Raw genomic sequence first — 21,468 nt, 5'->3', positions numbered from 1 at the left:
GCGAGAGCCAGAATGCAAACAAGTGTGCACTAGAGTTCATAAGTTCAGTCAAGGACAGGACGCTAGATGGGAAAACTTAACAGTGTTCCCCTAAATCAAACATGCATACAAATGTCATGCTTTCTGAGCATTTCACAATGTAAGCACACCAAATCATCCTGGAGAGCAGCCTCGTTCTAAAAGATTATGAAAGCTTCCTTTTCCCCATAATGGGAAATATCTGCAAATGAAGTGAAATTTATTAAAAGGTTAAAATACGCTGTCAACTTGCAAACAATTATCTACTTAAGCTTTTCATAAAAAAAAAATAATTGTTACCCAAAAGGAGTCTAAAAGTCAGTAACTGAAGGAGGAAAACAATTCTTAGCATTTGCTTCCTCCCTAATGAGATGTGACAACCAGGAAGGATTCTATTTCAAAAACAATAATAACGATTACAACTTCCCCTGTAAACAAGTCGCGTTTTTCACAATGTCGAAATGCACTTTGATCATCATATCAGTTACCAATAAAACAACAGAAGTTGCCATCCACGATTTTAAGGATTCCACAAGGCCAAAAAGGAAACTCCTCTCTCATGAGAGCCACGAGGTTCCAGGCCTCTTTAGCACTCCAAAACATGTTTAATAAGAGTGCAAAGCACAGTCCAAAAATCAGGCAGGCTGACCGAGCTGAAACTCGAATCTGTTAAATTCATGACAACAGTTACTCTCTCCTGAGATCTTGAAACATCTTAGTGTGTAGCGACCCATCTCTTTCTTCAAAACCCTTTCCTGCCTCAGAGAAAGCCCAGCCTCCTACAACACGCCACCCTTCAGACAGGACACAGTGTGGCCACTCAACGCCTCCACAGGCCAGACTTCCTTCTGTGCAACCTTTTGGGTATCACTGCTAATCCTTCTTCTTCATTAACGAGATAATGGTGGTTAACCAGAAAGCAATATGAATGCAAACTATCTAGGAAACTTCAACCAAAATAATTTCAGCCTTTTGGTTGGTCTTCCTGACGTTAGGTTTCCTCATGAAGGTTTTTTCTCTTTTTTTTTTTTTTTTTTAACCTTTACCCTGTTACACATTACTAACTAGAAAAAAAAAATAGAAAGGTCCTCTCAATGGGTTACTGTAAAATTTGAAAGTGTGGAAACTGAAGGAACTCAAGATTGCCTAAGAAATAAGCAGGGATGTGACTGAAAGCCACAGTCAGTCCTGGCAAGTGCGTTCCATGTCCCTGCAGCCAGTGAGCCCTCCATACCCTTCCCAGAGCACACCCAGCATCCTACAGCACACTGCCGTCCCGGGAAGGTGTGCTGTGCGAGGCTCGCCTGTTTTTTGTTTTGTTTTGTTTTGCTTTGCTTTCAAGAAGGCAGTTAACAAAGACAATACGGGGAATAGGTACCACCTGCCCAAGAATTACTGGACATCTTTAATATCTTGGGGAAAACGGAGGCCACTTTAGAGCCGTTTTTTCCTTTAATCTGTCACCATCTGAAAAAAAAAAAAAAAAGAAACCTAAAAAAAAAAAAAAATAGATAAAAGGAAGGGTTTTCTATCAGCTAAGGTTTGCTGCAGCAAACAAGCAAGCAGCTTTCATTCAGGGATTGTCAAAAACTTTTCAGTGTGCCCACTGCAATGCGGATGCCAACCAACGAATCAAAGGCATTCAGCAACTAGACAAAGAGGGTCTGATGCCAACCTCGGTGCCACTGGCAACCATTATTGGCATCCAGCACAGTGTCTGCCTTTTTTTTCCCCCTCGCCTGGCACTTCACAAACAAAATGGCGGTTCTTGTAGCAACGAAACAGCCGAAGCGCAGCCCTCCGAATCAATACCGTCAAATGATTTTATGGATTTAAACGCAGGGACTCCCACATGATGTGTATATTTTAGGTAAAGTGGGGGGGGGGGGTGGCATCATTTTATAAATGACTATATTGAACATGACCCTTTCCTAAACATGGAGCAATACAAAAATGGACTAAATTGTGGTCAACCAGACTCTAGGCACAGAAGAGGCTGAATAACAAAGAGATTTAGCTTTAAAGGAAATTCTGCCTTGCGGCCATGGGATGCACAAGTCTAATGAACTATATATCAAAACTGATTTCAAAATGCATACATTCTCCCCAAAACTGTATCAGATGCAGATGTAGCACTAGAGCTTGTGTCAAAGCTCTAGTAACTCTTTCCACATTTCAAAAAAAAGATGAGGCTGAGGCTGCTGGGCATGAAAAAAAAAAAAAAAGTGTGGGTTGAACCAAAAGAGAAAGAGGGAAAAAGCATAGGAAGTTGGTCAACAATGAACTTTATTATTTGTTGGTCTTTATTTCATCCTCCAGAAGAGATGCAGTTTGTGATCTTGTATAAATAACCAAGAGGACTATTGACATTTCTAGATCTGGAAATTGTCAATATATTGTAACATCACTCCACACTGCAATGCGGATGCCAACTAACAAATCACAGGCATCCTGAGCTAAACAAAGAGGGTCTGATGCCAATCCTGGTGCCAGTGGCAACCATCTTTGGCATTCTCTCTGTTCTTTCTCATGTTTTCCTCCCAGTCGTTTAGAAGTGGGGAGAGAAAGAAAAAAGGGGGGAAAGGTAATTCTGTTGCTCATTCTGTTGCAAACATTACATTTTTCTTTTCTGATTTTTCTTTCATGTTTTTCTTTGTACTTTTTCACCTGATTGATAAAACATACTTAAGTGGGTTTTCATGCACTTAGAGGAGAAATAAAAAGTCACGATGGGAGATATGCAGCCCTCTGACTGACTACAGACTTATCTTTTAAAATGCTTTCTTTAATCAAATGCACTGCAAAATGACATAATTAACCTACATTTGACCAAAGGAAAAAGATATAAATTTTGAAAAAAGGAAAACACAAAAGCACCCTGATGTGACTTTTTCAAAGAAAGAGCCGACAGATGTTAAGAAGATACGGTGCACTCACAGGTAGCAGAAGATAAAAATTAGGTGCACAGTGTAAAATAATGAAAGGTTTGTAAAAGAGAGACTAAAAACAACAACAAAATCAATGTTCTATCTGAAAATGTGGTCTGCAAGAGTTGCTTACAACTTTATGACTTTCATGACCGATGGTGCAATGCAGAAGGCATTTATGCATTTTTCTTTCTTCAATCTATCTTCACAAATCCAAAGGATATGTTCTTTATTGTCAGTTCATCAACCAAGAGAGTTGGCTGCCTGCCCCAGGAGTGAATGTACATGCGTGCACACCTCAAGGACTAGCCTTCAAGCAAGTTCAAAGGCGAGCAGCAGTGAAGTGCTTGCAAACCTTCCCTCCCTGCACTAAAAAGTTACATGACCCACTTTCTAAAACTTTACTTCCAGCCTTGACTTTCACCACAGAGTTACAACACACTGACAGTCAATCCAACACATATATACAGCCCACCTTAAAATGTCACCTCCTAGACAGCTGTCAATCAAATTAAGTGTCATGTGTTAATGAGCTTTTATTTTGGGACACACAGGGAAAAAAAAAAAATTTTTCCCCAAACCGTCATTACTTGGACTTTAATTTTTAAGTGTATAGAAATAGTAAATGCAATCTTTCATTAAAAAAAACAATATTTCCAAATGTATGATATCAAGCACCATTATTTAAAATCAAACTAGAAATTCTTAAATGACTTGTAAGCGTATCTCTAAAACTATACCAAGGAAATACAAAGACAAAAAGCACATAGTAAGTACCTAGATTTCTGAGTCAAAAGAGTAATTCTGATCTTTTATATTTTGGGATGATGATGAAGTTCATACCATTTACTAAATCCCACACTTATATAACACATATCAGATAACCGTCTGCCACCTGGCTATCTGCAGGCCACTTTCCCTACCACCAGGCCAAGTTAAGCAAATGACCCACCACCTATGGCAGATTAAACTACAGTCCACTTTTGGTAGGTTGTTTTTTAAAACGTTTTACTATGGACTGTGCTAATACAAAGACATCTATATACCGATACATTTATTTGAAGTATTTCTTTAAACCTCCTTAAAGAAAATATATTAAGAAAAATAAAAATAATAAACATGTTTCATGAACCCAGAAAACACTCAGCAAAATATATCACCTATTTTTGAATCATTCAGGCAACATTTATACCACTCTCTTTATCAAGGATTTTTAAAAATAGGTACGGTATGCGGTTTCTGCATTCTTTTTGAGATTTATTTTAAACCAGTGTAACCAGTGTACGTTCTGTTTTTGTTCTGTAAGGAGAGCTGCGACTTCCCTCCTCGGTAAGTTTTATGAATTTACACTCAAGTAAACGAACAATATTAAGTGTTCCCAAGTCACTCTGGGAAAATATTATAACATAAATTATTTAGACAAGAACTATGATCCCTTTAATCTACAGCGAATATTACACAATCAAAAGTAGGTGTTGATAGAAATATTTAAATTAAATAAATCTAGGTCTACGTAAGGTATACTTTCTGATACTGGCTATCTTAAGCATTCTGTAATAGGAAATGTTAATTCTATCTTTTCAAGGCAATAGCACTAGATTCGTGAACAAAGTTGATCTACCTCGTTAGTTAGGAGGTTAATGCAAAGATTGTTAAAGAACGGTTTGACTATTCATAAATCAAGTTACATTTTCAAACTGGGAAAAGATGACTAGAGGTAAAGAATGTAGCCGAGGACAAAAAATAAAGTGTAATAAACCACAGCTTTCAGACTATTCTGTGTCTTTGAAAAAGTGTATTATTTCAAAGACACACTTGAAAACTCATCTCTTTGTGGTCTTTAAATATCCATGCCTATCCAGGTAGGAAAGCTCCATGCCTATCTCCGTAGCTTGCGCATGGCAGTGGACAAGCAAGTGGAGGAGGGCATGCCACTCTCCCCAGAGCAGGTGAATGAGACCTAGGCGCCTCCAGGACCATCTAACCCAAGCCAGGTGCTCCTTGTGTGGGGTTTGCGGGCAGTGGGTGCCGGGCTAGAAGAAAGAACAATCTGCTCCTACCTTGCTCCTGCACGTAGTATGCCAAAAACAAATCAAGCTCCTTAACTGATACTGTGATATGATGTGGCTGGACACAAAGTGCTGGGTTTGTGCAATGTGGGGATTTCATGAGCCGCTCTCCATCGGTACTTTCCAAGGGGATGCCTTTGAACAGGATCACCATGACTAGATCCAGACGCCAGACTTTGTCTGCCTGTCGCAGGCAGTCGATTCTCCTAATCTTACCCTTCTGGTCGGGATTGGATAAGACGCAGCACGGGTGCTTCTTGCCAGTCACGGTGAGCACAAAGTCCTCTCGGTACTCCTGGCGGATATCTTTGCGCAGTTTGGCCAGGAGCCTGGATGCCCACTTCTGTTTGATTTCAGGCTTTTCGCTGAGAAGCTCATCTTTGACTGCTCTTTCTTCGTCCTTTGACATTCGCTTCTCGTGCTTTTTAAAGTACTTGCGTTTCCGAGCCTGCAGGTTGAACCAAGTATAGGCAATTGCACGGACGTGTGGAAGTAGTGCCTCGATGAACGGGTGAAATTCATCCTGTGGAAGATGAGGAGGAAAAAGAAGACATACACAGCCAGTTTAGTTCTTTAAAGGCTCCAAAACATCAGACCACAACCCATTCCCAATTCGGTACCAAGAGTTATGCATAAAAATAACATTCTTTCCTTATTTAAAATTATCAAAATAGCAGGACCAGAAGAAAATAAAGTATGCCAAGCTGCCCCTTTTCCACCTAAACTCACAGGTTGATTCTCCCTCCTAAAAAAGAAAATAAGGTTTATATAGGTATTCCCACTCTGGCCCCATCCCCCTCATTCCCACCATGTATCCTACATTCTTTAAAACGTAAGCGACCAAGATGCTTGGCACCTAATTCAATATTTAAATATTTGATTGACCAACTAACACTAAGCAGTACCATTTTACAAAGAACACAGTGAGTTTTTTTTTTTTAATCGGAGCAGAGCTGTTCAGAAGGCAGGAGCGATGCCACAGTTCATTTCTCTTCTCTGTGGCACAGAAACACAAAGCATATAGATGCTCAGTGTAATGCCACACAGTTCCCGCTTTTGGAGCATGCTCTCAGCAAGAGGCTGCTGGTGGCACAAAGAGCATGCGCCATTAAACTTGATCCATTTTCTTATCAAACGTCCAACATTCCAACACTGAAACAGCACCATTCCAAGAGTGGTAACTAGAGAAACTGGTATACAGTGAGGGAAAGTGGGCAAAGGACACAGCTTGTCGTATCAGTGTCCTGAACAGAAGGTTTCCATACTTTGAGCAGCGCATTCCCTCCCTCCACCAGCAACGCTGGCCCCCAACACACACACACACACACACACACACACACAAACGCGCGCGCGCGCGCTGCCACTCTCTCACAGACCCACAGACACGCTCTTGCATTTTTAAATAAAAGTTTCTAAAGTTGAAACAAAATTGACTCGGATGTTCTTCCGGCAGCTTTCCTATAGAGTCTGAAGCCCCACAGAGTCAGTTAATTTGTTAACCGATCACATGAGTGTGGCAATTATTCTAAACCCCTTAAAAATCAATCTGAGGTGAACAATGAAAAATGGCAACTTGGCACCAACTTTACATTCTTTGTGTCTCTGCATGCAGTGGCAGGGTGACACCAGGAGTGCACCGCTGGTCACTCCCTGATTTGTGGAATCAATACAATTCATCTGCTACACCTCTGAATTCTTGGACAGGGCTGTGGGTGCCCGTATGCATGGACTTGTGAATCTGCACGTGGAGAGATCCCGTCTTGTGAATTAAGTGGTTTACCTTAGGCTCCTGCGTTTTTCCTGCCTGTTTCATGTAAGCCTTTTATAAGGGAGGGAGGCGGCGACGAGTGGCAGATAATTTGCACCTCCAGTTATTTCAAGTTACTTCCCAAAGCAGTCAGTATTTCATTACTTCCTGCCATAGGTAAAACCTGTCTCCTAAGCTCAGGCCTCTTACTGTTCCGAGAAAGAGCTTAACATCCAGTTATGCACACTGTACGCGGGCAATAAGGCCAGATCTGAAACAAATGAGAACTTCCACTGCGGCCACTTTTCTGGTCACTGTATTGTCACCTCAACCACAAAATAACTTTCTCTAACTGTTTATATCCCAAGTTAGCACTGACATCTTAGTGCTGGTCACCCTGAGCTATGTGGAATAAATTCTATTTAATCAGCAGACTGATGAATTCCATCAGGTAAAAATGATGAAAGTATCACAAATGACACTCTAACAAAGAAGACACCCCCAAACTCCCATAGAGTTATGAACTCATTTTTAAGATCAAATTCAAAGTTTCAACGCTAAAGACTGCAGCATGTTCGCAGTGTGCAGTTGAGATCCGGAAGAGGTGTACATCCCATCCAATCAATAACGCAGTTTTCAAGTGTTTTAACATATTGCTGTAAAATGTTTCTAGAGCAGAATAAACCTAAATCAAAATTTTATAACAATACAGAATGTAGATGATTACATCACAGCATGAGGCATAACCAAATGCCATAGAGGAAATCATTAAACCGATCAGTAGTTTCCAGCAGAGATTTGAACAATTCAGTTACTATGCGAGCACATTAAACTAGGCCATGGAAAGAGTTAAACCACAATCTGTTCTTTGTGTGGGAAGGCAGCCCTGCTCACAGCAACCACAGCCCATGATAAGACCTCCCTATCTCCATATACTTTCTGATGCCATGCTTTCAGCATTCACTGTAACTACAAAAACTTTGTTTATCCCCCTTAGAAATATATGCAAAAGGAAACCCTGCTCAAGGAGATGTGGACTCAAACATGCTTTGGGAACTCACTTCCTATATTCTGACTTTAACTATGATTTATTGATATGATCAAAAAACATACATATATACTCATGAACTAAAAACTTGAGATGTAAAGAGTACATGGGGGAGGGAGGAGCTTTGCCTCACTCACTTTACCCTTGCCATACTTTTAAAAATACGATATTATTTTAACAGATATTAAGCAACGTGTTAACTTCTAAGCACTTTTATCCTTAAGTACTATGTTCAGTAACATTTCATTTTCCTATAAAGACATCAAACATACTTTGATTAAATTTGTTTGAGCTTCCAATCATCTATCATGTAACAGATCTCAAAATTTTAATAACTTATTTCAACAATCAAAATGCAAATTTGAGGGCTGAATTTGGAATTTCTTAGCAAATGCACACAAAACAATGTTTTTTAAGGCTGCCTTGAGTTTGTTGCCAATGCTGCCAAGTAATGTTTTAAAACATACTTTTTTCCTATTGATAAATAGAAGTAGCAAACTTTCTCAGTCCACAGTTGCCTTATAAATATCTTTCAGGGCTTTACTATTATGTGAATTCCTTTCAAGCAAAACACTTACTTCTGACATGGAGACATAGCCTCAAAAAAGTGATAAGTAGAGATTTTCAGCAAGTCACATATATTTCTGTGTTAACATGACTAAAATATCATCTCCCAAGTATGACTGTTTTCTAATGCTGTTACAATATATTTTTAGTGATTCTGAATGATATGAATATGGAGCATAGTAAATTGTCTTCATCAAAAAAAAAAGTGATTAAGGTATTCAGATGTCCTAATTAATAGATTATCACAATAATACTTTAAACAACTATGAAAATTATTTTTTAAGAAAGCATGTAAATGATCTAAGATCTAATGGCTCTATGCTAAGGTAATATGCCACCTTGCTCTCTCAGAATTTTTATTAAAACACATTGGCATTCAGTAATGCCAATTCTTTCTCTTTTTAAACTTCCTTTAGTTGAACTAGATTGATAAAATAAATAACCTAGTTACAAATTTCAAATATAAAAGTAAACAGTCCTAATTCTACTGGAAATATTTCTTCTTCTTCACAGAAACAGTGGTCTCCATGAAAGGGATGGAAAATTAGACCAATATAGAGGCGGAAGAGTAAATATTAGATGTTCTTGGAGCACTGCTATATAACAGTAAACCATTTTTTTAAATGTACCTTAAGAACTTGAGAAACAGTGAAAGAAAAAAAAATTCAATGCAATCATTCCAAGTGAAAGTTATACTATTAAGGATTTACATTATTTTTAGAAAAAGCAAATACAAAATCATATATGATGGTTCTTAATTTTCTTTTTACATCTGATTTATACTGATACATAAATACAGATTTATATCCATGTACTGATACTTTTGAATAACACTTCGATAAATATCAACTTTAACTGTAGCTCCTTCTGAAAATTCTTTCTAAAACCTAGATATCCTTTTGTGACAACTGAAACAGTAAAGTTTTCAATCAATTAAGAATGTTTCTCTATTTTGTATTTACATATCCTAAAAAATGTTTTGCTGCAGCTATTAGGCTCTTGTAATACAAAACTAAACTACTGGTCTGATAATCAAAGTAACACCGTTAATGTTACTTTTGCAACACCTTACACTACCTATAAAGTCACACAGATATTAAAGTGAGAATTCTAAAGCTAAAATTTCTTCTCTAGTCTAGACCTTAAATCCCCAAAACAGTTTCAATATGTCAACTTAGATTTACATTATTAAAACAGTAGAGAATATCAGTCATCATGAATTAGTGTTGGTAAGCATGCACCCTTGAATACTAATGTGATAGCTGAATGACTATGCTGTATATGCTCCTAATATTCCATATGTCACGATGCTACAATATTATTTTTAACTTACACAAATTTAGATAAAGCTAGTGACTTTTCAATACATATTTAGAGGAAACCGAAAATGCAATGCAATCGCTAGCAATGTTTCTGAAAAGCCGATGCTGGAAATATGAACTAATATAGAAAAGCAATCCTTTACATGAGAGTAAGTGGTACAGCACTTTGCAAGTGAAAACCTTACCTCAATTTGTTTTATTTGAACTATGCTTCAATAATGTAAAAATAATGTCAAATGGATGTGGTTTACCAGAAAGAGAGAAAAAAATCCTGCTGATGGGTAGTATGAAAGGTAACTTTTGCAGCTGAAGGCAATTCGTTATACCTGAAACAGTTTCATCATCATATTTATTGGCCATTATTCACAGCCTTAAAAATACAAATAGCTCAGCAACTCACTTTTCCAGTTTTGTTAAATTAAAGTGCACGTTTACTTGCTGAAAATAGCCATATCTAAGTTAATCATACTCAGATGCCAAACAAAATATAAACAATAAAAAATGTGTCAGCCAAAAAGCTACAGGACTGTATCCAATCACTGAATAAGCCTTATCATTGTTTTCATCTTCATTCACAATTTATGAATGCCTCAGTCCTTTTGAATCACAATGGCTTCTAATTGTCATACAATTGAAACCTTAATCATTTGTTCATCAGAAAAATGCATCATCATGATACTGGATTTTTAAAAAATTGTTAACACACCTTAGACTAGGCGACACTTCTTCAACTGTTTAGTTTTTAAGCCAATGTCAAAGAAAATGGTTCTCAATTACTAATCGTGACATATCCTCCTAAAAGCTGAAGTCAACTGCCCCATACCTTTAGAGGTTTAAAATACTGCTTCAGATAACAACTCTGGGCTAAGATATTTAGTCAGCTCGTCAGTTGGTTAGTTAGCTGGGCAGCGATGAAAGATGCCCCCAGGTAAGTCTGTTTGGTCTCGGCACTTTACCATTTGACCGACTGATTTAAAATTATATAAATTGTGTTCCTGCAAAAGTATAAAGCCACCATTTTATTTCATAACACTGTTCCTAAAGTCTTAGGACAATTTTCAGAGTGAAAAAATTTTAAATGACCTTACTTTCGAGCATTTCTTTCTGTCCTACGCCCAAATATCTTCAAAGGAACAGGTCTCCACAAAATGAACATGTTTTAAAAGTCCTTAACTTTCACCACGACCAACTAACTCGACTCCACGTACAGACCGCCTTTGTGGCGTGGTCACTGGAAACCTCAAAGTGCGGATCGCGATGGACCTGGGTTTCAGATCCCCAAATTAAGCAAAGGAATGGGCCCCCGGACCACAACCTCCGACTCGCTTCGTCTCCCGCCCACTGCCTGCAGCGGAGTCCAGAGGCGCCCACAAGGACTCCTACTGGAGTCCCGTCGCCCAAGTTCACCGGTTGTTTATAAGGGCTCAGTCCTCCCCTAAAGCTCCTCTAAAGCCGGAGTCCGCCTCGGCGCGCAAGCGAGGCGGCGGGCACCCTGGGCAGGGGTACAGCAGGCACTAGTGGGGCCGCGCGCGGGCTAGCGCTTGCGGGCCCGGGCCCTGCCCATCCCCGGCGGCCTCGCCTGGCCCAGCCGCCCTGGCAGGGCGCGGGCGCCCGCTCTCCGTGCCCAGGACGCTGGGCTCGGCGCGCGCGGTGGCCGTGGTCTAGGGGCCGCGCGCCGGCTCCCGCGCCGCCCTGCAAACCCCGCCGCAACTCCGGGCCACTTCTTCTGAGGGGGACCGGGGTGTGCGGAGGTTAACTAAAGCCATTAATTGTCCGCAGACGAGAGCAGCAAAACAAAACAAAGGCATTTCGGGCTAGAGAGAAAGCTCGAGAAAGTGACCGAGGCATGTACCTGAGTGAGACAGATGGGAGAATACATCATGACTTCGCCTTAAAACGCACTTTCCCGGAGATGCCCAAGAAAATCTTCGAGAAGCAAGAATTTCATCTATTCATTTTACAGTCATCTGAGCCCCGCGATGCGATCAATCAGGACGGGGCTCTGCGCTGGATCACCGCAACTTCACAACAAACCCAGTCCTCCTTAAATAGCCAAAGATTCAAGTTCACTCGGCGTGCTAGATTTCCCGGGGTGAAATCCAATCTACACTTTTAACCCTCCTGCAGTCCGAGCGCGCTGGCCGTGCTCGCCGAGGCCGCCGCCGCCGCCGGTGTTGGCTGCTTTTCGCCTGGGTTTGGGGATTTGTTTTCTGTTTTGCAGTTGTTGTTTTTGTTGGGGGCTAGGGGGTGCGCGAAGATTCGGTGTGGGTTGGATTGGGGTGGTGGTTGGTGGTGAAATGCTTTTTTAAAAAAGGCGGGGAGGGGGGCGCAGGAGAGAGGGCGGGAGGGAGAGCGAGGAGAATGTGTCACCGCGCTGGGAAAGTTCAAGGTTACGGCCCCGAGCACTGCGGCAGGATCCCGGAGTGGCGACCGCAGGCGAAACTTTGCCGCGAGCCGACCATGTGTGTGCGCGAGGGGGAGCGTGAGCGAGTGCGCGCGGGTGGCGGGGCGCGCGCGGGAGAGGGCCGGGGTGGGGGCGGGGTGGGGTGGGGGAGCCGGGAGAGGCCGGGGTGAGGGAGGGGGCGCGAGCGCAGGTCTCCCGGGCGGAAGAGGCTCGCGGCGCGCGGTCCCCGGCTGCAGCCGCCGCTGCCCGCGCCGACTCCTCCACGCCCGGCTGCCCTCCCGCGCGCCTCGCCCCGCGTCTGACCCGGCCGAGCGAGGAGGCTGCTGCTGCCGCCGCCGCCGCCCAGAGGGATCGGAACGCGCTCCTGAAAAATCCCAAACGATAAATCCCGCTCTCCCGCTCGGCTCCAAACTCCTCTCTTTTCTGCTCTGGGCTCTTTTTTCCCCTCCCTCTCTCGCTTTCTTTCGTTGCAAAACTTGGAAGTTGAAAAATTCACCGGTTCCACCCTCCGGACCCCGGTCGAGCTCTCTCCAAATCAGACTTAAGGATTGTTTTATTATTTAATTACACAATCATCGCTTTACTCCTCCTCCTGCAAACGCGCATTCCTTTTGCACCAGCCTCTCCACACCCCCCGCCCCCCACCTTTCTCCTCCTCCTCCTCTTGCTTCTCTCTCTCTCTCTCTCATTTGTTAAAGCTCTCATACCACTGCAACAGCACCACGACTTTTTTTTATTATTTTAAATAGATCTTCTTTCCGCCCTTTGGGCAAGTCCCGCATCCCCCCCCCCCCCCCACCACGTACACACCCCTCGAAAACCCGCCCTGGAAGAGGTATTTCGGTGCTCGCTGCGGACTCTTTAAACCGCGGGAACCTCCGAGTGGGAGAAGCACTGAGCCGGACTGGGCCGGAGAAAGGAACGAATGGAAAATTCCCTCACACCCAGGCCGCCCCGGGGCCCAGGCTGGGGCGCCGACTCTCGCACCCCGGGCGGGCGCGGTCCGCAGCGCCCGCCGGCTGAAGGGAGGAGGGGGAGGCCGGGGAGGCGGGGGCCTGAGCGAACTTGGGCTCAAGTAGTTGGGGCGCGCCGGCGCGGATGGGGGCGGGGCCCTCCGGGGTCTCCCTTGCGCAGGCCCGCGTCCCGGGGCAGCTCCGCAGAAGCGGCGCGCCTCGCCGCGGTTTGCCGCCTTCCTTGGCGGTGCCCGGTGCACGTGGCCTCGCTCGGAGCGGGAGGACCGGGCCGAGCTGCCGCCGCCGCCGCCGCCTCCGGCGCCTCCTCCTCCTGTTCCTCCTCCTCCCGCGGCTTGCTCCGCTCTTTTCCTCCTGCAGCCCCTCTGGCTCGCTCCCAATCCCCCCCCCCCCCCCCCGGGGCCCGGGGCGCCGGCGGAAAGCGGCTCCCGCCCCGCCTGGGTGCAGGCAGGGCGGGGCCGCGGCGCGCCCGGGGCTGCGGGGCGGGCGGGCGGGTGGGCGCGCGCGCGCGCGAGCGGGATGCGTGTGCCGCTCCAGCCCTGCAGAGGCGGCCGCGCCCGCCAAGCTCCCGCGCGAAGCCCCGCCCCCACCCCACCGCGAGCCGCGGGCCCCGAGTGAATGAACTTGATTTCGGATATTTGGAGGCCGGCGGTTTGCCTTGCACCCTTTCTGCGCGCGCGCACGGGCACTGGCACACACAGACACACACTCTCACATACACACCCCGCCCCCCAAATTCCGGTTTTCGGCTAGGGGTGGGTGGGGAAGAGGTGGAAGCAAAGGCTGTGCAGACAATGGAGAGAGGAAAAGTGAGTGCCAGGGGCTCCGCGTCTACCTAGCCGGGGGCCGCGGAGAGGACTCGACGGCCCCAGCCCCGGGGCGGGGCCACCCCCACCTCCAGCTGTGCTCTGATTTCCCTTTCCTCTTCTCCTTGCTTCCCCCCTCTCGATTTTTCCCCTGAACTTTCTCCTCTCTCTGTGTCTCTCCGGCTCCTGCCCACCTCCCCCCACCCCTTTATCCCCCCCCCCGCGAGGACCCGAAGGAACCAGTGACTTTTTCCTTCAGCAAGTGGGAGTTATCCACATCAAGCATTTCACAACGACACATCAAGAAAAGTAGGCAGGTTCAAGTCAACCATGAAATGGTCACTTTTTAACCCCGTCCTGTCCTCATTAGGGAAATGCTCAAACACAGTCCGTTTTCAAAGAGCACTCTTAATGAGGCGAGCCTGCCAAGTCCACCAGCTGCAGCCCCCGTAAACCAAGAGCCCAAAGAAAAAAAGCACTGGGGAAAGAGGGGGAGTTGAGGAGGCCAGGGGTGGAGGTGGGGGGAGCGTTGGTTCTGGGAAGACAGGTAAAGTCGGGGAAATTTAGCGAACTCTCCCGAGTTAACCCTTTAGGGCACACACCAGCGGGAGCGGCCTCCCTGCTCCCCCGGAGGCAAATCCTCCAGTCAGGTCTCTGACAACGTTAATTTCCTTTGTGTGGGTCATTTCTTCTTTTTTGAAAAACCAGGATAAAGTTGATCGTCTTTATAGATGAAAGAAATGAGGTGACAGTCCGGGTTATAAATACTCATTTCTCTCTCAGAAATTTTTAGGCGATCTCATGCTAGATTTGCAAAAAAAAAAAAAAAAAAATCCCCAAAGCATCACTTTGTATTGCACATTATGCTGCATCCCTTTTCTCACCCTCATACCAGAGTCTGAGGGGAGGGGGGCGGGGAAGCGCTACTGATAATACCAGCTTTAACTACTGGAGTTTCCCTTTGAACAAATATTCAATTTAACCGGAGTTAATTTACCATAAAAGACATTCCCCTTGGCACGAATGCACTCCTGTCCTTGAACACACCTCTTTGAATGCCTGAACTCGTACAGAAGCCATTATTTCGGGGTCTCTTTAAAAATCAAGCGCCCATCTCTCTCTTTCTCTCCCTCCCTCTCTACTTCCCTCCCTCCTCACCACACCACCCCCAGTGAAATCCTGGCACCCAGAGAGAGCTTCGTTCAGCCAGAGATCCTAGAACGAGCCGCTGTCCCCTAGCAAAAGAGGCCCAGCGCTGAGCCCTGGGCAAGTGTCTGCAGGCAACGCTACTCCTCCTCCCTTATTAGTTTCCCTTACCAACAGAAACAGTTTCCTCTTGCCACCCAGACTAGGTCGCATCCTAAACTTTCTCACAAGCTTAAAAAAGAAAAACGAAAAATTGACAACTCTTACACAGAAGAGTCCACAAAAGCTGCAGCAGCGCCAGGGGTGAAGAAACAGCGACAGACCCAGGTAAGACCCCAGAGAAGTGAAGATGTCCGGGGCCTCCCAGGCCTATCACTGAGGGGTTCAAATCTCTCCCTGTTTGTAGGGCACTTATGGTTGGGCACAGTTGGATGAGCATGGGGGATGCTTGGTAGTTGGCGGTTTGGATCTGTTTCCGAGAAAAAGGGAAATAAGAAAGGAATAATGGTGAGGAGGGGAAAACTAAAAGGGAGGAAAGAATGGACAACAGAGACATCCGGAGTGGCTTATGGGGTGCTCATTTGATATGGCTTTGACTGTCCTCTCAGGCCTTGGAGCCATGGGCGGGATGGCTGACCCCCCACCCCCAGAACACTACTTCTTGTACAGCTAATGCCAAGGCCACTGCAGGTCTTCCCAGGATGAACTCTAAGAGAGGCTTCTGGAAAGAGGAGCTGATGGATTGGGGTGTGTGGAACATCTGCCTTCTCTCAGCAGGACCCTTCACTATCTGTGGTTTGAGAAATGCCAATCTTTTAAATCCCAGGTAGAAGAGCAGAGAGAAGGAAGTGAGAAAGTATATACGGTATTTTAGCCACTTTCCCTTTTACCCAGCATTTCTGTGCCATGGTATTAAGAGTGGTTTTAAAGTATCTCTGAAAAGCTTCTGATACTATCAAAGTGGGCCAAACACTTTTTAGACTGGTACTTACCTCTCCTAAACTGCCTTTCTTCTCTGTCTCACTCACTGAAAGAGTTAAAGCAAGTCAATTTCATTCACCCCAAAATCTGTCTGGAAGAAAGAAGTGAAAGGCTTCTGCGGCAACAGGAAAATCTGATATTTCAGAATCCCTAAAGACCTCCTCCCTAGATCACCTATTCCCTGCCACCTTATAGGGAGAAAAGTTTCTTTTCTGACAGATAGTTTATTAATTTCAAGAAGTGCTGGAGTGTCTGTGCTTCAGGTGACTGGATTTTTCAAAACTCAATTGTATATTTGAAAAAGTAAGCAGTATTACCCAATTGGAGCCTTTCATTGACCTCCAGAGAGGAGCTTAACATCTCAAGGGTCTTCTAATATTGATTTTCTTTTAACCTTCTCCCTTCTAAAGAAATTCAGTGACAGGTTGTGAATCCTGAGCAGTTTAGGGAAAGGTTCTTGGAGCTTAACAAAGCTGTCATTTTCAATACACCCGGATGACTTTTTTTTTTTTGTTTTTTTTTAGCTCTTGCATGTGATTAGAGGGGAGGCTCAACTATTCCACACACCCTGGCTGCATGGCCAGTATCAATATTTTAAAACTAAATACAAAAGAGACAGATGACCTCCTGACCCCAGGAAACAGGCCTGCAAGACTGCAAGTATCCACTACACCATGCCCAGGGACCTTTTCTTCTTCCAAATGAACCATAAAAATCATACACGTGTAGCCTGTAAAACACAATTTTATATCCACAAGCAAGAACATCAAAAATCCACTCAACAATGCATATATAAACAACCAACAAGTACCGAAATTGTCTGCACTTGATGGGAATTGCAAAATCATGCCCAGCTCTCTCAGCCCTTAAACTACTACTGTCAAATTAGGGGAGCAATTTTTCCCTACTAGAAAATTCACAACCGGTTAGCTTCCCCAAGCCCCATTGCCAGCACTTTGCCTTTCACTGAAATGAATAAATAACCGTGGACTTTTTTCCCATCCTCTGGGAGCTGTTTGGTGTCCCCTGAGGACAAAACTAAATGAGAAAAATGACGCTGTTAATAATGTCGCTGCTGAAATGCCTGTACTCGACTGTTTAAAAAAAATACCATCCCACTAAGTGTGCCTACATTTCGGGCACATTTACAAGCCACCACTGACTCTGAACACAGACTGGCCAGCATTAAGATTAGCTGGTTTCCACTTCTGTACAGAAATGAGGCTAGTTCATCAACAGAGATTCCCAACTTCTGAAGACATTTGCTTTCTGGGATTACAATGTCAGCAGTTGCCCTGTAATTTTTGCATGATTTATTTTAAACTTTGAAAATCATGGTAATAATTGCCTTGCTTCACTCACAATACTTCAAAAGTTATAGGCACTTTCACATGCAGTCTTCTTTGCTGATCCTGTGAGAGTTGTAGCAATTGTCCTTTTTCAAGATAGCTGACCTTTAAAGTAAAACTATACTCTCATTTTATTTCTACATGTAAATTGGCTTCTGTTACCCATCTACATGTGCCTCTGTGACATGAAAACAGATCACTTTTAAAGATCTGTCTAGAAAGCTTCATCCAGAATGGCTAAGTCGTCTTTACATTCTGCATTAAGTGTAGAAAGTGCGTTGCAAACCAACTCAAACTTTCTGCACCCCTTTCTCTCATTCTTTCCTTGAAAACTGCCTTTCTGTTTCAAAACCAAAACAATGCATAACAACAGGACTGTGCATTTTAACTTTCAAAATAAAATTTAGCCAACAATTGCATAATTACAAAGATAGAAGACAGTTGGGCCTATACAAAATACATATTGATATTTAAGTAAACTTTATCTCTGAAATATATCTGAAAAAATTTTACAATACACAGTTAATAAATTCCAAAGCAATAATATTGCCAAATTGTGTGATGTCACAAACTCTGAAAGCAAAGTTACAGATGTTCGTGACATTACATTTACCAGTAATTATACTGCTGCTCAGTCTGACCATCTTAAAATTAAATGGATGCCTCTGTCTACTAAAGAATAAAAGGAATTTATTTTGGACATCAAACAATGAAACTGTCACCATTTATTGTACGAAACACTCAGCTAATCAATTTCCTATTAAAACAGCTTTCAACAATACTCAGCTTTAAAATTCATCAGGGCCAGTAAAAACCTTTTGCCAGTGCACAAGAATGCAGTCCCAACCACGGACGATAATTACCCTTCTAATACTTTTATTGCCCAAGCACTTTTTCCTGTGCTCCCCATCAGTTAGGCAGGAATCTGCAGTATAGTGTATCAGTGAGTTGGAGTGCTTGACCTTTGCCCACATATGATTTAATAGGGACTTTTCAGCACTGGAGCTTTCTCCATCTCTCATACCATTAAATGAAAACATCAAACCTCAGATGTAAAACTGGAAACCACAACGTTTTGTGTTTCACAACTCTTTGCAGTTTTTACTTAGGCTGCTTAAAGGTCAGCTTCTTCGCCTCACAGTGCTCTCCCCCATACAGTAAATGTACTCAAAAGTCACACTAATTCTCATTTTGATTAAATCTTGAACTCCCCAGTCAGATACACACATTCATCCTGCTTATTTACATTTGCATTCTTTTCTAACCACATAAGCATGTGTGTATGACTTTCTGGATTTATTCCATTTTAGGGCTGATTTAAATATCTGTTCAAGTATGGGTTCACAAGTTAACTTTTTCCCGCCCGTTGGAAAGTTAAAATTACAAAGGATGGTGTTATAGGATCCTGTCAAAGAAAGTTAATCTTGTGTATTTTGGCGCCTTTTCCCTGCCAGCTACTGTACTTGGTGGGGGGGAGCGGGTTGGAGATCTTGTCTGTCCCATCTCAAGTTCAATGGCAGTTCTACTAACTCCAGGAGAAGATGGCCATGTTCACAGCACTAATAATAATTCCAATCACGCCACTTCGGCATTTTGTGTCAAAGTCGAAACTGGCTTCCCCGCCCCCTTCAACCTGAAAGCTGCCAAGTCCTCACACACTCCGCATTCAACCACAACTTAATGGATGGGATATTGTGCATTAAAATGTGTTCCAGACATACTGGCGAAGAGAGGACAAGGAAAAAGGGAGACAGACACACACACACACAGTTAGGCAGAAGGGAAAAAATCCTAGAGCAAAAACAGCAGGGCAGGGGAAAAAAATTATTAACAGGAGCGGGAAGAAATCCATCATAATCTTTTTTTTTTTTAAGGGAGGGGGAGAGTGGGAAGAGGGCTAACAATTCTGTCCTGCCACTTCAGGAACAAGGGGCTAGGGGTAACTAAACTTTAAAATGAAGATTGATTTTAAAAACTCCAGTACACCAGAGCTAAATAAAGACACTTTTAAGTGAGCATATGTAACAAATCTGTGCATATTCACCTTAAAGAGAAGAAAAATGCTCCAAAAAGAGAGAATGGGCTATAAGGTACAACTAAAGTATCATTTGTACAGTAAATTTTTCCATCATGGGGGAGAAGGGGGGGGGAGTAGGGAGTTGAAGCAGGAAAAATGCTACATTTCACACTGTTTTGGACTCACAATGTTATCCACTGATTGTCGCCATAAAAGTGTGACATATACACTAAAGTTGCCAAAGCTTAAAAAAAAAAAAAAAAAGCATTAAGGCTGGAAATCCAACACTATAGCTCAACTTGTAAAGAAGAAATGACATTTAGGTAAAGTCTCTTTACAATGTACAAACAGTAAAAAAATCTGTGTCTGGGGATAGAAGGGGATGCAAGGGACAAACAAGACAAGCAAATAAAACCCGTCATTTCAAAGCCACATACCACCGCATTCTATTACGTTAAATAAAAGAGATGTTGAGTCTGTAACAGAACCCTGGGCCGCTGACTTCACGTATCTGAGGTACAGATTTGTGGACTTTCTCAAGGGTTGTTTTGGTGTCGCTTATTGTATTTATTAATAGTTTTTATTTTAAAGCGCAATCCAAGAGTTAGTCTCTTACTTTTGTTTTTAATTATTATTTCTGCAATGCCATAGTTCTTGACCCAAGGAAGAAAAGGCGGCAAAAGTCAAGTCTAAAAGCAGGCAGCCCCTCAGCCTGTCTGGGTATCCAGTTTTGCTTTCTCTCACTTGCAGAAGACTGTTTCTCGAGGTAGACTTGAAAGCCGTGCAGAGTGCTATGTGTGTGTGTGTGCGCGCGCGTGTTTGGTGGGTTTTATTGTTTTAGCAGGGCTGCTCTGGAGCTGGGGGCTGCCTCCCCGCCCGCGTCCGGGCTCCGGGCGGGCTAGGCAGATGCAGCCGGCGCGGCCGCGGGGTCGCGCGTTCGCCCCTTCCCCGCCCTGGGATCGGCCGGGCCGGCGGCGGGGCTACCCCGGACCGCGGCCACCCGCGCACCCTTTCCGCACCCCGCCCGTGCTCCGCCGCCGGCGCCGCCGCCTTCCCGGCTTTCTCTTTCTCCGGCCCACCTCCCGTCCGGCCCCGCCCCGCCCCGACCGGCCCGGCGCGCGGGAAGCGCGGCTCTTCGCTTCCGCCTGGCGGCGGGAAGGAAACCGAAAGGAGGAGCCGGGGGCGGGCGCGCGGCGATGCATATTCATCAGGGCGCCCGAGGCGGCGGAGGCGGGAGCGGGCCCGAGTGGGTGTGGCGGGCAGCCCGGCGCGGGGGCTCCTCGCGAGTGGCGGCTCCGCTCTTTGTGCCGCCCGGGCGGGGCCGGAGCGCGGCGAGGGAGTGCGGCGCCGCCTGCCTGCGGGGCTGCTGGGCCTCGCGCGCCTTTGTGCTACCGCGCTCGGGGGCCTCCCCGCGGGCGTGCGCGAGAGCGGAGCCGGGCCGAGCAGCCGCGGGAGACGCATCACCAAATGATAATAACGACCACGGGATTGGTGCTCTTCCCTACTTGCCGCCACGTTTTCGGTCCCCTTCGCCAGGCCACGTTTGTTTGGGTGTAAAAGGAGTTCTGAAATGTACCTCACTGCGTAGCGTTATCATTTATAGGCATGCATGTGAATGTCAATAATTCAGGGGTAGGTGGAAGAAATAATCAGCCCCAAAGAAATATGCAACCCCTGGGCCCCCAAAAAGTAAACACTCTAGGTGAGATGTGGTAGCGGGCTCATGTTCACAAAGCTGTTTTGATTAATATTTTTTAAACTTAAATATATGTAGGTTTTTTGCTTAGTTTTCAAGTAATCCAGTCATTTGCATTTTAAGCATCTGTAGTATGGTAACATAATGTTTAACGTTTAAACCAAGTTGTTATATAGCTCTGATTTAAAACTGATGTATTAAATGTAAAAATATAGCACTCGCCCTAAATTTACTTAGTACTAACCCACATGTGTTTAGAAAAGATTTTATTACAGAGATCCTGACTAATTATGTAATTGCACAACAGGCAACAATAGCTTCAAATATCCTCTAAAAACCCTGTTCAATTATGTGATTACCAGTGGGACCGGAAGAGCTCCCAATGAATTGTTCTTATCTT

At 44.4% G+C, this 21,468-nt stretch overlaps 1 protein-coding gene across 11 annotated transcripts in view; it reads right to left on the bottom strand.

Moving 5' to 3' along the window:
* The window catches only part of NFIB (nuclear factor I B), a 236,432-nt gene extending 223,807 nt beyond the window's left edge, over window positions 1–12,625 (bottom strand). For 2 of the 11 annotated variants that reach the window (XM_036854912.1, XM_036854917.1), the window contains exons 1-2: window positions 11,551–12,137; window positions 5,006–5,537 (exon numbers count right to left, since the gene is read on the bottom strand). In XM_036854912.1, the coding sequence (XP_036710807.1) occupies window positions 5,006–5,537; window positions 11,551–11,580 (562 nt within the window). In that variant the 5' untranslated portion in view covers window positions 11,581–12,137. Of the gene's footprint in view, window positions 1–5,005; window positions 5,538–5,919; window positions 5,987–10,786; window positions 10,806–11,550 lie in introns of those variants that run through there. The other 9 variants (XM_036854911.1, XM_036854920.1, XM_036854914.1 and 6 more) reach the window with 9 other exon arrangements.
* Between the last annotated feature and the right edge of the window lie 8,843 nt (window positions 12,626–21,468).

Source organism: Balaenoptera musculus, chromosome 6 (assembly GCF_009873245.2).
Source record: "Balaenoptera musculus isolate JJ_BM4_2016_0621 chromosome 6, mBalMus1.pri.v3, whole genome shotgun sequence".
Taxonomy (NCBI): Eukaryota; Metazoa; Chordata; class Mammalia; order Artiodactyla; family Balaenopteridae; genus Balaenoptera; species Balaenoptera musculus.
This window is presented reverse-complemented; position numbering and strand designations above follow the sequence as displayed.